Here is a 15,674-nt window from a genome sequence, read left to right as displayed (position 1 = left end):
CCAGCATGGTGGGAAGGAGCCAGGTAGAAGGAGCACATTGCAGTCCTGTTCCACAGGACTAGTTGCCCCTTCTGTGGTGCCAGGAGCGTGAAACCTCCTGCCTGGTGCCTTGGGATTGGAAATGCTTGTGTGTCTAGAAGCAGCTGTGCCAGGCTTCGCCACCCCAGCATTTCACTGCATGCAAAGATGCCTTTTCTGCAGAGGGTTAAATCACTCTATCCTCCTGCCCTCCCAGCCTCCAAGGTCTTTGGTTTGATTTTTATAAGGCTTTTTTTGCCTAATATTCATGGGTTTTGGGGTTTCCAAGCCCCAAGTGGATTTTTGCCTAGCTAATGTCCATGTGCCGTGGAGTTTCCAAGCCTTGCTCAGCACAACAAACCAGCCAACGTGGCTGCACCTCCAGCGTACTTCACACAGCTGAGACATGCTGCGGCTGTGCAGTGTCTCCGGGAAAATCCAGTAAGATGCTTCGTGACAGCTACGCTTAACAGCAGCTACGTCACCGGGGATTAAGGTTATAACAGAAATTAGTAAGGGGCTTATTAATGATCAGAGCAAAGTTCGAGGCAATGCAGCTGGTGGCTGAAATCCCTTGGGTCGCTTGTCAGGCTCTTCGGGTGCAGGATGATAATATGGACCAACTGCGGCAAACTTTGTGCTGGGCCTAGGGAAGCGTCGGACTGAAGCACTGTGTTGCCTATGTCTCGGCCCCATGATTTTCCTGTCAGGCGCCAGATGGCCGTGTTCGAAGATGTTTCTCCTGCAGGTGAATCGGCGTCTGATGCTAGTGGACCAGGCGTTTGGCAGCCATGTCTGTTCTGGGATGACCAGGAATGCACTTTACCAGTAAACACGCAGCCCAAGAATGGCCTGGCACCCACTAATGCTTTAGATTTCCTGCTACTAGTCATGGTCTTTGCACGATGTGGGGACCTGACCAATGTGCTCTGCACTACACCTTTCAAAGAGGTGACCTGACTTTGCTGTAGAGAATCTACCACTTATTACAGGCTGTGCTGTTCCCTACAGGCATTCGGGAGGTTGGCACCACTCAGCTGTTCTGACAGACTATTTCAGCAAACGCTGGGAGCCAGACTGGAGCTGGGGCACGGTGGCTGCATCTCGTAGCCCCAGCAGATTCCCCAGGGTGAGCTTTGCTCAGGTGAAGCACGTGCTCCCCCGGAAGCTGCCCCTAGTCGGCCTCTTGCTGCTGACCCCAGCACGGGCACACGTCGTGGTTCCTAGGATCACCGTGCTGCTCGTGTATGCAACCCCCTTGGATCCGTGTCTGGGCTGACACGGGTGCCTCTCTTGACAGCAGGTTGGACTGAAAGAAGTGGAGTCCCTCCCTTCCTCAGGCACCTGGATTTCGAAGCTGTGCAGGACCGCCGCTTGGCACTCCAGCGCTTCTGTGCTGCATCAGTCAGCGGTGTGTCCTAAATGCCTATTCTCTTCTACACGTCCTTATTCTGCACTCATCGCAGTCGTACCCGGGCACCTTCTGAGAGTGGTTTAAGCATCCTGAGTGTTGTGTGCACATTGCCCTTGAAGCAAGAGGTGGGGAGGCCTGTGACGGTCCTGAGTTCATTCCCAGTCTTGGCCCACACAGATGAGGTTTCCCTTTGTTGTGGGAGGCTCCATTATGCCTCACAGGCAAGGTTGTTGAAAGCACTCTGCTTCTTGCAGCTTGCTTTAGATATGTTGGTCCCAGGCCATGGGGAGCCTGGAAGACCAGGACTGAGCCTGTGAACTTGACTTGCTGCCCTGGGGGAAGGAGGGGAGGACAGGTTAGGTGAGTTTGTTGTATCCAGCACTGCTCAGGAATACACGTGTGCTCTAGATCCTACAGGATGCTGCAGGAATAACAAAGCTTCCATAACACCGTTCCTCCAAGGGCCTGAAGCTCCTTCCCCGTGCACCCATGTGTATGACTAATCCTATTTTGCAGATGCCAGAAGTGAGACGTGGAAAGGTTGTGAGTAAAGCAGCAGCCAGGTGATGTAGCGTCCTGTTTGCTGCCCTTGTCACTGGACCAGGCTGTCTCTTCCCCACTATAATTGAATAGAGTCCTTAACCTGCACAACCTTGATCTCTGCCCACTTCTGCTCCTGAAAGCCACCGCCACTTGTTTGTGTTTCAAGGCAATGAATATGAACTTGTTCCTGCAGAGCCTTGTGCTGTAATTTATCAACAGGGCTCTGAGGCACAGACGTCAAATGAATACCAGATTTCAAATTATGATAAGCAATTGTGTCATCTCTGTGAATAGGCATTAAACTCTGCTGAGAAATCATCAATAATGCGTTTTAAAAAATCAGACAAGTGCAGGGACACAGGGATAACTTTGTGTAGAACAAATGACCCTGTGGTTTGTAGCAGTCCCTTTAAATTTAATGCGGATTGTGCTTATTTCTCAAACAGTGACTTGCAATCGTGCCCGAGACAAAAGTCTGGGACCTGAAGATCTAGCTCACCACCTGTTTCCAGTAAATTCATGGCAGGTATCTGGAGTACTGACAGAGGCAGATGCAGTGGGATTTTGCCTAGACCAGTGGAGAGGCACGTACAACCTGCATAGATTTTAGATGAAGCTGAGCTGCCATCATCCAGTAACTTGCAGATACAGGCCTTCTCTCCCCTTACGTATAAGAGGTGCCCAGCGTGGTCACTTGTAATGGGCACCTAGGCCTGTAGATTTCTTTTAACGAAGCCCTCCAGGGATAGATCATAGGGGTCAGAGACGGAAGAGAACCGTGACGTCCCTGTACAGTACTGTTCTCCATGGCTTGGTAGTGTCTTGTCCAATCTTATTTTAAAACATTTCGAGCCCTGGCATTTTCGCCACTTCCCTTGAAAGTGTGTTGCACAGCTGGGCCAAATCCTGAAGCCCCTACTTAGTACCTTCCCAGGCTGGTCTTGCACAGAAGCTGCTTGTTTTCCAGGGTTTTGCCAGTGTTGGTTGGTGTTTCAGGATGAGCCCATGCTCATTGCATGGTTTCCCACTGGATCATGGGATATTCGTTCCTGGTTCATTCTGTATTTCAGCACTGCCCTGTTTAACTGCATCTCAGCTATTTCCCAGATCCTTTATGACATAGGGCCAGAAGGGCCTGCTGGGTCGTGGAGTCCGATCCCACGTATTCACAGGCAGGCATTTGCCTTAGAATTCCCCAAAATAGCCACGACAACCCCCCAAAACAGAAATAGCAGGCACCCCGTTGACAGGCAGCCATGGCCCGGCCTGTGCCTTGCTGCTGCAGTAACAGGGAAACGACTGGGTATTTTTCCATGCACATCCTGGACTTGTGCTGAACTCTAGATGACAAGCTCCCCAGTGAGCCTGCAGCACCTGTTTTTCAAAATGACGTGCTGGTGGACACAGGTCGGATCCTCGGATCTCATAAGGGGTTTCTCAGAGGCCCATGTGCACCCAGTCAGGATGTTCCCCACTGCAGCTGATAACGAGCTGGGTACCTACCAATGCAGGGGCTTGCAGGCTCTCCCCAGCTGTCCCTTTACCTCAAGCTGTTCTTTAAAGTTAAAAATCCACATTGAACTTCACAGAGGGTGAAAGAATAGCCCCTCTTAAGCTGACACTGCAATCAAAGGTCTCCTGTTACGCCTGGCCATCACACAGCTTCTCTGCTAACTGCGTACTAGCCTTGGTTTATTTTATGGGTCCTTTGCTTTCTGATCCGGATTCAGCCTCCCAGATGTTCGGTTAACTCCCTTATTTTAACTATATACAAAGGGCACCCTTTGTTCCAACAAGCACACTGCAGTCATTGTTCTCAGCCGGGAACCTACCGCGTGGCCGTTCACCTGTTTCCTATGTGACCTGCCATCCATCTCCCAACCTTTGTGCTGGCTTGATGTAAAATTATTCATTCGGGCAGGGAAGGGGAAAGGAATCCATGCGAAAGTTGTTTCCTGGTCACTAGCCTTGGATTGATTAGGGTCATGCTACAGGACAAAGAGCCAGCGAGGAAGTTAGGCTGAATGGGAAACTCTTTCATCTTTACCCTTTTGGAATTCAGTGGAATGGAAAATCAGATCAGTACCTCGAATGTTTTGCATTTGATATGTTTGAGAGGAAAGGGGACAACTTCTTCCAGGAGGAACAGAGCCAAGACTATCCTAAACACAAGTGTCTCCGCTGGGCCATATTTGGTAGTTGGTCTAATAAAAGGTATCGTTTCTGAACCAAGAGTTCTAGATTTTTGCATTCCCCTGGGACGGCCACTTCAGTAAGTCGTGTAGACTTCGCACAAGCTGGCTGTTCAGTTCATCTTAATCTCCAGAATGATCAGGAGAGCCTGGCTTAGGATCAAAGACATTCCACGCAAGGCTGTAGGAGCAGACTACATGTGCAGTGCACTGGCAGCAGCAAGAAGACCTCTATAAGATGAACAGAGCAACTCAGGTCAGAAGCGAGTCAGCTGGCCTACAAAAAGGATATATAGCCAGGCCATATATGACAGGCGAAGGTCTTACAGCCTCCATCAGAAATACAAAGCATTCCCTCCAGTTTTGCTGCTCCTCTCTGCCTTTCCTCGGGTGAGGATTTGCAAAGATTTTTTTTCCCCCAACTACTCAATTGGTCTAGTAAAAGACATCACATCCACCCAGAGAACCTTGCTTTCCTCCAGCGATGCATTTTCTCAGAGGGGGCGACCTCACAAAGCTGACTAAGCCTCCAGGTTGGGACGGTATCGCCGGCATCGTGCTCATGGTGAGAGCACGCGGTCAGATGGTCCAAGCAAACCAAACAGACAAAATACAGCAGGCGAGAAAAGAGGGCCAGAGAGAAGATTTACATCAAGCGTTGCCTTTCTAGCTGTTAATAAATTTCCCATCCTGGGAAGCTCCATCCCAGGCCGAATCCTGTGTTGCCCACCACTGCACTGTGTGGTGCATTTGCTGAATGCGAAGAGCCTGCCCTGCCAGGAGAGAGCAAGTGAATGGGGGGCAAAGGGGAAACAAGCCTGCTCTGACAGAGAGCATTGGCACCACCTGGGACCGGACACGGAGACCTGACGGCCAGGTTTTCCTGGTGGTTGCTCTTTGGACTGGTACCTTTCCTCAGAGACCCCTCTGAGCCTTTTGCATGCGGTGTCCGTGGGGGGGACCCCTCCAAACAAGCACTCGGTTGACAACAGGCTTTTGAACTGAGCCCCTCTATCCCATCCCATCCCATCCCCCATATCTCCCTGCTACCCCCCAGCAATATGACCCCAGGGTCCTGTGGAGCCTGTGATTTATAGCTTGGTGATTGACAGCACCAACAAGGAGATCTCTGGGGCAAAGGCCACAGGGGGTGGGGAGGAGGGAGGCGTCTCCTGGGACCGTCTGCCCCAGGGAATGTGCTAATTTTCACTCCATTACAGTCCTTTATCTCAGCCCTGCAACCTTGAGCTCAGAGACATTATTGCTATAGTCAGAAAGGAGGAGTGCTGACTTAACTGCTTAATTACCAAATGCTTCTAAGGACCAGGGCAAGGTTCTTTGGGTAAATGTGATATTTTTTAACTATTTAGTTGGTCTAATAAAAGATACCACATTTACCCAAAGATCTTCATCTACCTGTTCTTAGACTAATACAGCTACAACCAACAACTCTTGAGGACGAGGAGCATTGAGGCTAATGAGTCCTGTGTTACTGCCATCTCCTGCTGTTCAGGATGGGGTGCAATTCACATTGGGTTGGAGCTGGTTTTTAGGGTGACTTCTCAATGGAGTGATTATTCATAGAGCAGGGGCAGATTATTGGCAGTATTTGTATTGCAGCAATGCCTAGAATTGCCCAGGCGCCAGGCACAGTGCACACATTTACCAAAGACTGTCCCTGGAGTCAAGTGATCAGTATGAGAGTCTATATATATGACTATATATATGACTGTCCCTGGAGTGAAGTGATCAGGTGCCCAGTCTGAGGTGCAGGAGAGTTGGTGTCTGGGGCCAGCTGTGCTGCTGACATCTCCGCATGGTGTCGGGCAAATCATTTCCCTTCTGCCTTTCAAGTTACCTGTCTGCAAACACCAGGATGATGATGTTTCCTTTGCTGCGATGTGGGGGTTGACAAGCTACAAACTGCTTCTGTTCTCGTGCATTTGGGTGGACAGCATTGGCGTCTCCCTCCCCGCTCCCTGGCAAGGTGATGTTATGCAGGAAAAAAAATCCTCTTGCTTGCTAGGCACAAATGTCTCTTCAGGGGACCCCGATCCAGGGAGAAAAGCATAGCCGCTTGCAAAGTGGGCCTGTTTTAATCGGTTCGGTGTGCATGGGGTTAATCTCCACATGCCTTCAGATTTTGTTTCCAGGGATCCTGAACAGTTGCCTCCAGCTGTTGATTTCCATTGAACTAGGGTGACCTTTATCTGTCTAAACTAGTTAAAACCTGCTCCACTACCCAGCAGTGTTTCTGGAGGCAGCCCAACAAACGGAGAGCAGCAGCGGTGACGCTAGCAGCCTTCCAGACGGTGCTATTTCCATCCTTCCCATTTCCTTCCTGACCTCTTTCTGTTGGGGCTCACCAGAGGTTTCCACGGGACACTTTGCTGGCCCTCCCTATCTTTATGCCGGGTTGTAGAGAACAGACACTACCTGAGCCACGTGAACGAAGAGTTTCTGACCCATTGCCTCAAGCTGCTGCCCATGGCGGAGGGTGGTGTTTCCACTGTAACTGGTCACCAAATAATCCCATTTAGCCTGTCTTCACTATTAGCAGGTTACCCATTCGTGTGTCTTCAAGGCTTGAACAGGCTGAACCTCCATTCAAGCAGCCTGTTCAAGCCTCGCTTGGAGCACGTGCCACTTGGGATAGGACCTGATTTGGTTTGAGCCAGGAAGCCCGCGTAACACGTGGTCAGTGATATCTGGGGGCCACTTCTTCACTGGGGCAAGGCTGAGAAGCATTTTATTTTATGCAGGGTAGCGGTAAGCCTGGCAGGATGCTGAGACAGGCCAGATTTCAGAACGTAGGCATTGCCCTGTGATGAAACTCGGACGCCCGGGGTTAGATGCATCAGACTAAGATCTTCTCTCTGGTAAGAGGACTTAGCAAAAGTTCCCACTGCTGCGAATCCCCAGGCAAGGTTGAGCGCCAATGGAAAAATAGTTTCCATTGGTGCTGCTGCTGTATCGATCCCTTCAACCTGCTCAGAGTAGGGCTAGGCAAAGCAGTGGCTGAAACTGCTGGCAGGCACCTCCAGGATTAACAGCAGTGTGGGTTGGGGTTTTTTTGCCAAAAAGCCCTCTTGTGTAGCTCCAGTGTGACCTTGACCTTGGGATGTGAAGAGCAGCGTGCCAAGGAGATGCTTTTGTGTTGCCTTGATGCAGAGGTTACCATCCCTTTCATCCTGGGAAGTGACACGGTGCCTTAGGAAGTGGAGTCTGCTCTCTGCAGCCAACAGCTGGGACCGTTATGAGTCCAAACCCCATGTCGATGTGAGAAGGTTATGCCTTGGCGGTCTGCTAAGCTGCCTTGAGGCAATAATCAGACTAGCACAGGACAAGAAGAGAGTGAGGGAAAGAATGGCTTAACCAGTCCTCCTGGGTCTCCATGGCCTTAGGCTGTCCTAGCGTTGCTAATGGCTGTATTATTATCAATGTAGGACCCCACCCCGCAGAGTGCTAGGCACTTGGTGATGCTTGAAAACTGGGAATCAGAGTCTGCTCTCAGTTACACCATTGTCAGTCGAATAAGTCCACTGACTTGAGTGGCTTTACTTTGGATTTACTGCAGTGTACCCTCCCCTCCCCCATATTCACATGGCTTGTTAGTCTTTGAGGAAGTCACTTTAGGTAGATGGGTGGTTTTCTATGGTCCACAAAGTTGTCTTGGTTCCTGCCTCCAAATAAGATAAGAAGAGTGCCTTTCTTCAGCCCAGTCTGGGCACCAGCAGCAGTGAGGTGACGGACTGTGCTCTTGTTTCTAGGGATCTTCCGGACGATCCAGCTGTCGAGTGGGACACGCAGCTCCTCTCCACCTTTGTGCTGAAGCACATAGAGACCAACAACATCAACCTGGTAATGTGAAGCTTTCCGCAGGACAGGGGTTTGGCAGGAGCAGGCTGCTCATGTCTCACGTCCGCTCTTTCCTGTACAACAGTTTCTGTAGAGTTTTGTGCAGATATTTTTTAACTGCTGGAGGCTCCCAGGAGCAGGCAGAGTTCTTCCCCCACCGTGAATCAGATGCTATCTGATATTGCCTCTTGTTGTAATTGGGTCCTGTGGGGCATCCTTTATGTGGGATTTTTACCAACCTCAACCAGACATCACCACCTTTGTCTGAACTTCAGCTTCTAACTCACATCTCAAGACAAAAAAACTTGAGGCAAAGCTCTGCTGAGCCTGGGAAGTGGGACCATAACCAAACCCCAGGGTTGTTAATGGAAGTGAATCTTTGGCTGAGCCCTTCAGCTGAAATGAAATGAAACCTGAAAGCGTTGCCTCCCGTGGTTTTAATTACTGATACATCGTGGTGAGCATTTGTGCGCCATTCTTGTTTCTAGTCTTTTGCAGGTGCCAAAGCTCTCCCATGGGTCTTTGCTAGGTGAAGCCAGGTCAGTTTAACCCTCTTCTAAATATATATGTTAACAACTGCTAAAAGTCTAGAAAAGAGTAAAATAGCCTCATTAAACAGAATGGGAAAGGGTGATGTTGGAAGTTAATGAAAGATTTCACATCTAGAAACCTTGGTTCAGGTCCGGGTTGGGTCATAGGTGAGTTTGGAGATATCTTATCATAGGCAGAGGTGGATGTGTGTCCACATCTTAAAATCACAAGCTCATCAGAGCTGCTCATCCTTATCCTTGAGGACCCCAGAAGATAGGGCTGGGGCTCAGGTTTGAGGTAGTCTCTGCTCAGCCTGGCTTTTGTCTTACATGAAATACAAAAGCATCACTGCAGTACGCATGACAGCAAAGGAAACCAGAGACTGCAGTGTGCACCCTGAGTCCTATGTAGCACAGGAACTGAGAGCCCCCAGAGCACAAGAAACAGCCTTGTACTTTCAACTGTCTATGGATTCGGAGCCTAATTTCCCATGAAATCCGTTGTGGAGCACAGAGGAGTGGCATGCAGCTCTCCTGGCGTCTTTCTGCGCGTTCTGGCCCTGTGAACAGACAGAGTTTTAATTTGATCTGAAAGCTCTTAACTCAAGGGGGACTTGGATTGCATGTCTGTGACTCCTGGGCAGTGAAGCAAACCTGTTCAAGTCCCAGGAGAACCCTGAAAGCACTAAACCCCCCTTGCCTGAGCAGGAAGGGCTGGCCCCCTACCGGAAAGGAAAGCAAACCCCCGCTGCTCAACAGCAGAGGAGGCTGGAGTCTGCTCCTTGCATAGCGTGAGCTGGAAAATCACGCACATTGGTCCTGAGTAGGAAACATGAACATCAGAAGTGCCCTTCGTGCCAGGCTGCTCGCATGGTAGGTATCTTTGCTACCGATGAGAGCAATGGAGCAGCCCCCCTGACTGCCTCACTCCACGGTGTTCAGGACCTGCCATAGTCTCCTAGCCAGAGAACTGGGGCAGTAGAAATGTAGGGGAGATGTTCCCAGAGAGGAATTTCTCCTAGTGACACAAAAGCCACCTTGGCCAGAGCTGGGGGCATCAAGCTGGCAGGGAGGCATACAGCATTTTAAACCACCTAAATAAATGCCCATGACCCAGATATCTGCTGAAGCATCTCTAAAGCAGGAACGAAAATAGCATGTCAGCCAAGGAAACAAGTAGCTCATTTGCCTAGTCCACCCCCTGCAAGTTAGGGGGTCTTCTCCATTGGAGGACTGGATTGGTACGGGTTGCAGGTAGCTCTTGGCTACACCAGGATCATCTCTGCTCTTCCAAGATAAGGGCCCTGCATTGATGGGGTAAAAGGAGTGCATGTGTCAATCATCCCAGCTTGGGGGAATTAGCTTAAACCAAGGGAAAAGGCCCCGCAAGACTTATAGATTCATAGATGTTAGGGTCGGAAGGGACCTCAATAGATCATTGAGTCCGACCCCCTGCGTAGGCAGGAAAGAGTAACCTCCTCTTGAAGACCCCCAGGGTAGGGGAGAGCACCACCTCCCTTGGGAGCCCGTTCCAGACCTTGGCCACTCTAACTGGGAAGAAGTTCTTCCTAATGTCCAGTCTAAATCTGCTCTCTGCTAGCTTGTGGCCATTATTCCTTGTAACTTAGGCTGACATGGCTTCAAACATATAGAAGCTAACTTGGTGGAGCTGTTGTGATTGAAGAACATGCAGCATTTTCACCTCTCAGGATGGACCCCAGGTAGAGAAACCTTTCCCACTTGTCCCCATGATCCTGGTGTAGGTAGTGGTCCCTTTTATTTCCCGAGCGGTGGCAGCGGGGAGGCAGGCTGCAGCTCCAGCGTGGCTGGAAGGAGGGGTCGTGCGGAGAGGGAGCCGCGCCGTGTTCCGTGTGTTTTTGTTCCATTACAGACTTACTCATTTCCCCAACTGCCCTGGAAGTCGGGGAGTAACTCAATCTCTTTGAGAACTGCAGGGACGTATTTCATCCAAGCTCTACATTAAATAGTACAGACAGAAATTAAAGGCCGGTGCGCTCAAAGCCAAAACTAATTTATAGACTTTGGGAACGATTTCCTGCCTGCTGGATTTATAAGCAAAGGCCAGTGCCGGGAGAGTCAGCCAAGGCTCGTCTGTCTCGACCTGGATTAGAAAGTACTTAGTGCATGTAGCGCAAATTACATGGGATTGCGTGGGTCTCAGGCAGCCTCGAGATGATGCAATCCTACAGCTCAGGATCTCAGGCAAGCGCTTGGTGACAGACAGCAGGCATGGGATGCGGAGCTGGAGTCCAGACGGTGCTTGGGCAGACCCTGAGCTAGTGCGGAGGTTCAAGGGTAGCGGGACCTTTTGGGCTGCTCTCCATGGTGGACGGGTGGGGCTCCCCCAAGTTCAGCTGCTCACGAACGGTTCCAGCCTCTTGGGCCACGTCCAGCCCAGATCTGCAAAACAGGCTCACGCTCGGCCTGCAATCCAAGCTGGATCCAAGCCTCTGGGGGCTGGGCTCAGCTCTGGGGTTTTGGATCCCAGTCTCCAGGCCCCAAAATTGGTGTGTGCTGGCTTTGGCGTTTGGTGTTGTGTGGCTTTGCCAGACACCCGGGACATGCCACAACCTGCAGAGTTCCTTGTATAAGGAAGGGAAGGGTCTCCTGAGAGACCCTGATGTGTCCCTTCTCCCCCACTGCCTCTGTCTTTGCTCAGGGTATCATTTTATCCTGTATATTTGAGGCAGGCGGGAGGAAGGGCCTGGGGGCTTTCAGGAGAGCTGGCGCCCGCTCAGACATCTGCAGCTCCTGGCCAGCCAGCGCCGTGACGCAGATCTCCATTTGATTTGGATCCACAGGCCCTTTATTGTTGATTATGGCTTCTCTCTAACCATGCAGGGACACAGGGTACAAAGTTTTGTTCATTTCCAGATGAATATCTTCCAAAAACCTGCCTAGTAGAGGGCCGGAGAGGAACTCGCATAGGTCCCTGATTGCCAGTGACCTCTCCAGAGTAACCAGGCCTGTAAGAATCATGTGGGGAAGAAATGGGGCCACAAACCAGGCTGCTCCTACAGTGTTTTGTGGGATGGCCACTTCTGAGGAAGGAACAGGGAACCTGCTCCCCCAGGAAGTCTCCTTCCAATGGAAGATGTGAGCTGCGCTTTCAAGCACTGCATGGAGCCAGGAAGAGTCAGGAGACCCAGAGCTCCAAACAGTTTCCCTCTCCCGTGCATGCAGACGAAGCATGGACTCCAGACCTCCTAGGAGATTCCTCTGCTGGAAACAGAGCAGATTTCCTCCTTCCACACCCCCCGCCTCCGGAAGGGATCTCTTGTTCTGTGTTTATCTTGGCTGCCTTGCTGGCTTCCACCAGTGAAAGTCCCAGCTCCTAAATGCCAAGGTCATCCAGAAAAATAAACCCCAGGAGCAGTTTCAGAACAGGTGCAGAGGGGGAAACCCCCAAGGGTTTGACAGTGTGAGTAGTTCCCACGTCAGGAATGTTTCCCGGCCAAGCCTGTTTTCAGCCTAGACTGTTTCAAGATGTGTATACTTGTTTGCTTGGTTTCATCGTCAGTTGGGGTTGGGCATTTAAATTGAATGCATGAAGCAATGCCCTCCAGGAAAGCTCTGTGAACTTTTCTCCAGCTAGTGACAGAGGAACTGGAAAGTCAGATTTATTATCAAGTGAATGAATCCCAGAGGCCTGAAGAATGTATTTCAATATGATTGATTGCTGCCTGCTTTCATGAGGTTAGCAGCGATGAACACAGCAGTCTGTTGGCGTGGAGTCAGCACCCAGCATGAGAGATGCTGCATATAGGACAGATGTGACGTCCATCCATCAGCAGCTGCACATCGGCTTGAGCTCGCTGCCTGCTGATACAAGACCAGCCTTGTAGATGTAGCCACGCTGCAGGTGAAGGTCGCCGCTGTGCCTGTTACGTCTCCAAGACACATCATTGCACGCACAGAACGGCATGCTGGAAGGTGCCGCAGATTGATAAGGCAGATGTTTTGAGAGTAAGGCAGGCAGCAACTCTGTAGCCCATTTAAACCCAACAGCTCCCACCAGCAAGAGCTCCCATCCAGCACAGGTGCAAAGAAGGAAACGCTCCAGAGACTCCAGCAAGGCAATAATTTCCATGTCAAGGATATTTTCCTGTCCCGGCCCTTTGCTTGTGGAAGTGGCCTGGCCTGTTTCACTACAATAATTTGCAGCTTATCTATTCCACTTCTGGGCTCTTATCTTGCCCTCATCACCTTGGTATCTGAAGCCCTTCCAGCTGCACAATAACTGCCATGACTAATGCCTGTCACAGATGCTTTTCCTCATCCTCTTCCGGGGGCCGGATGTCATGGGGTGCTTTGTGTTGGCTGCTCAGAGCACAAACCTGTCTGGGTGTCTCCGGTAGCTACATCCTCTCGTTGGGTCAGGGTCACTGTGCGGAGTAAGCACCTGATGCTGGGGGGGAGCCCAGTGGGACTCAGTGTGACATAAGATTCGTGCTGTTCAATGGGGGTGGGGGGTCAGACTGTTAGTTCTCCAGGACAAGGTCTGTGTCTTATCTCTGGGTCCACCCATTGGTGACACACCAGGGAATGATGTGACCTTGGATCATCCAGCCCATATAACCAGGTGTCTCACAGCCAGGGACAAGGACAGCCTTTGCTGGAGTCCTGAGTGAGCTGAGTGGCAAGGGCAGATCCTTTCACAGCTTCTCTTATCTCTCCCTGCCATAGGCCTGACCCCAATGCCTCCTCCCCGCTGGCCACAGTGAGGAGGCCTCCCATCAGACATGTTAGCCAACTCAAATTCACAGCCTGGGGTGAAGTGGGAAGTCCGGCTGGGGACGTGTGTAGGGAGGAGGGATTCTGCAGCAGGTGCCTGTGTTCTCTGAGCATTTCTTATCTCCCTCCTCCCAGGGCGCCTTTTGCATTAGAAAGGGCCTCTCCTGTTGGAAGAGTGGAGCAGCAGGTTGCAGCATGCCCTGGGCCATCAGGCCAGCCTACCGAGGTGCACGTCCTTTCTGCCCCAGCCTAGGTGCTGCCCTGTTGTCACCTGAGTTGGGAATCAGGGGCCTTTCGGTACCCAACAACAGGAGGGCAGAGTGAGCCCCAGGGTCAGCTCTGTGCCCACAAGTCATGTGGGTGCCCTTTTTGCACCCTCCTGTTCCCACTGCCCTGTGACAGAGGTATTGCAGGGGGCAAGAGGAGTAGCTGACTCTTGCTCCTATGCTCTGGGGAAGCCTTGGCACCTTTGGGATGTGCTCAGTGTCGCTTCTGCTGGTTGGACCAAGAAGATGGAGGCCATTGACACGCTGCCTTCGAGTGAAGAAGCAGCCCCTCCCCAAACAGCAATAAGCAGCCTGTCCTGTGGGCGTCTGCCCTAGCCAACAGCGTCTTGTGTGCAGCTGGTTGGATAAAAGAGCTAATTCCATTGCTAGGCTGTTTGTCCACAATGTGTCTGTGGGCGCGTCTACACGTGCCTCTTTTAAGCAGGCTTAGCCTAAAATCTCCACTTTTAAGGCACATTAAGGCTGCGTGTCTACATGTGCCCACCCTTAATGTGCCTTAAAAATGGCAATTTAAGACTATGTGAGCCTAAATTTGATACCTGCGTAAAGCAGGTATCAAATTTAGGTGCAAAGAGCTAAGTCACACTAGTGCTCATGTAGATGCACTAATGCGCGTTAACTTGGTGTGCGTCAATGGATACACATCGTGTTAATGTGTATTAGCATGTCTGTATGTGCGCTAATGCGACTTAGCTATTCATGGCTAGATTTAATGCACCTTAATGCACATTAGTGCATCCACATATAGACACGCACCTACGTTCTCGTAATGCGCCTTAAGCTAAGGCGCATTAAGTTTAGGCGCGCATAAATACATGTGTAGACACGCCCTGTCAGTAGCAGTGTGTTGGCGCCCTGGTGCTGTGCTGCTCCCAAGTCCCGGCTGCTGTCCTGGGCGGCGTGGGCTGCATGCATGCTCAGGAAGAATGTTCCGGGGGGGTGTTGCTGGTAAGAAGCTTTGCTCTTCTCAGATGTTGCTGCAAACAGGCATCAGCTGTATTGGATGGGGGCGCATCTTGCTTGTCTTTCAGTTTGGCCTTTTGCTGTGCTCAGCACCAGGGGGTCTGCATTTCTTCTTATGCCTGTGGCACTGCAGAGCCCTGGTTCTGCACAAGGCCCCATAGTTCTGGGTGCTGTACAAGGCCAACTCACTGCTGGCTTGCAGCTGAGGAGCGCTGAGGCTGACGGTAGCTGCGAGCATGGCTGTGGGTCTCTGCATCTCTCAGTGTGTTTGTTTGTGGGTTCTTTTGCAGGTGGTAACCTTTGATGCTGGAGGAGTGAGTGGCCACGCTAACCACATCTCCCTTTACGCGGCTCTAAGGTACGATGCTCCACAGTCCCCGGGGAGTGGCACTGAAATGCTGTTTGAAAGAGGGTGAATGTGCTTGTGTAACTAAAGGACTGTGAGCTAGAACCCAAACTCAGCTGCAGGGTAGTCTGCCCCTGTGTATAATTCCTCTAGGGCATCAGGTGCTTTTACAAGGGGAAGAGGGGTATTTTACATGTGGGACCAAACCCATTGCTGCTGCTGCATGACTGAGGTCAGAGCAGACGTACCAGGGAGGAATTCAATCCAGTGTGTCCACAAGAGGTTTGTATGCTAATGTGCACATGGGTCTGCCAACTCTGGACTTCGGTGTGAGGGCTCAGGTACCGGCACTACCCATGGCAGGAGATGCCAGACATCAGGGCTGGTGTGTGTTTTGTCCACATGGTTCTGGCTCTCCATGAGGGCCAGGCCAGTGATGGCAGGAGGGGTCTGCAGGCCCACAGTGCAGCTGTATGCTACCAGGGAGGATGAGAGTTCCTAGAGCGGGGGCAGAAAAGGGTGCAGCAGGCTGGGGCCAAGGCGAATCTCCACCATGGTTGGGAGAGCTTAAATTTGGGGCCCTCTTTTTTTCTCCCTTCCTTTCTTGTGTTTGCCCTTGTCTTGCAGACAAGCATACTTCCACTCTCTGTGCCCCGGTGGGTTCTCGTGCAGGCTGCCTGGCATGGTTGTGACTTTTTACACACCGATACTTCTGCCACATTCAGATTAACCCTGCCTCGGTCTGTCTCCTCCCCATGAGCTATGGCT

The 15,674-nt window shown here is 51.2% G+C and overlaps 1 protein-coding gene across 1 annotated transcript in view; it reads left to right on the top strand.

The window, feature by feature from the left end:
- The window catches only part of PIGL (phosphatidylinositol glycan anchor biosynthesis class L), a 61,706-nt gene that overhangs the window by 34,988 nt on the left and 11,044 nt on the right, over positions 1 to 15,674 (top strand). Inside the window, exons 3-4 of the mRNA XM_006033112.3 lie at positions 7,938 to 8,028; positions 14,851 to 14,918. Of these exons, the coding sequence (XP_006033174.2) occupies positions 7,938 to 8,028; positions 14,851 to 14,918 (159 nt within the window). The remainder of the gene's footprint in view (positions 1 to 7,937; positions 8,029 to 14,850; positions 14,919 to 15,674) is intronic.

This window comes from Alligator sinensis, unplaced genomic scaffold, assembly GCF_000455745.1.
Source record: "Alligator sinensis unplaced genomic scaffold, ASM45574v1 scaffold1801_1, whole genome shotgun sequence".
NCBI lineage: Eukaryota > Metazoa > Chordata > Crocodylia > Alligatoridae > Alligator > Alligator sinensis.
The sequence above is the reverse complement of the archived record's forward strand: the minus strand, read 5'-3'. Positions and strand labels throughout refer to the sequence as shown.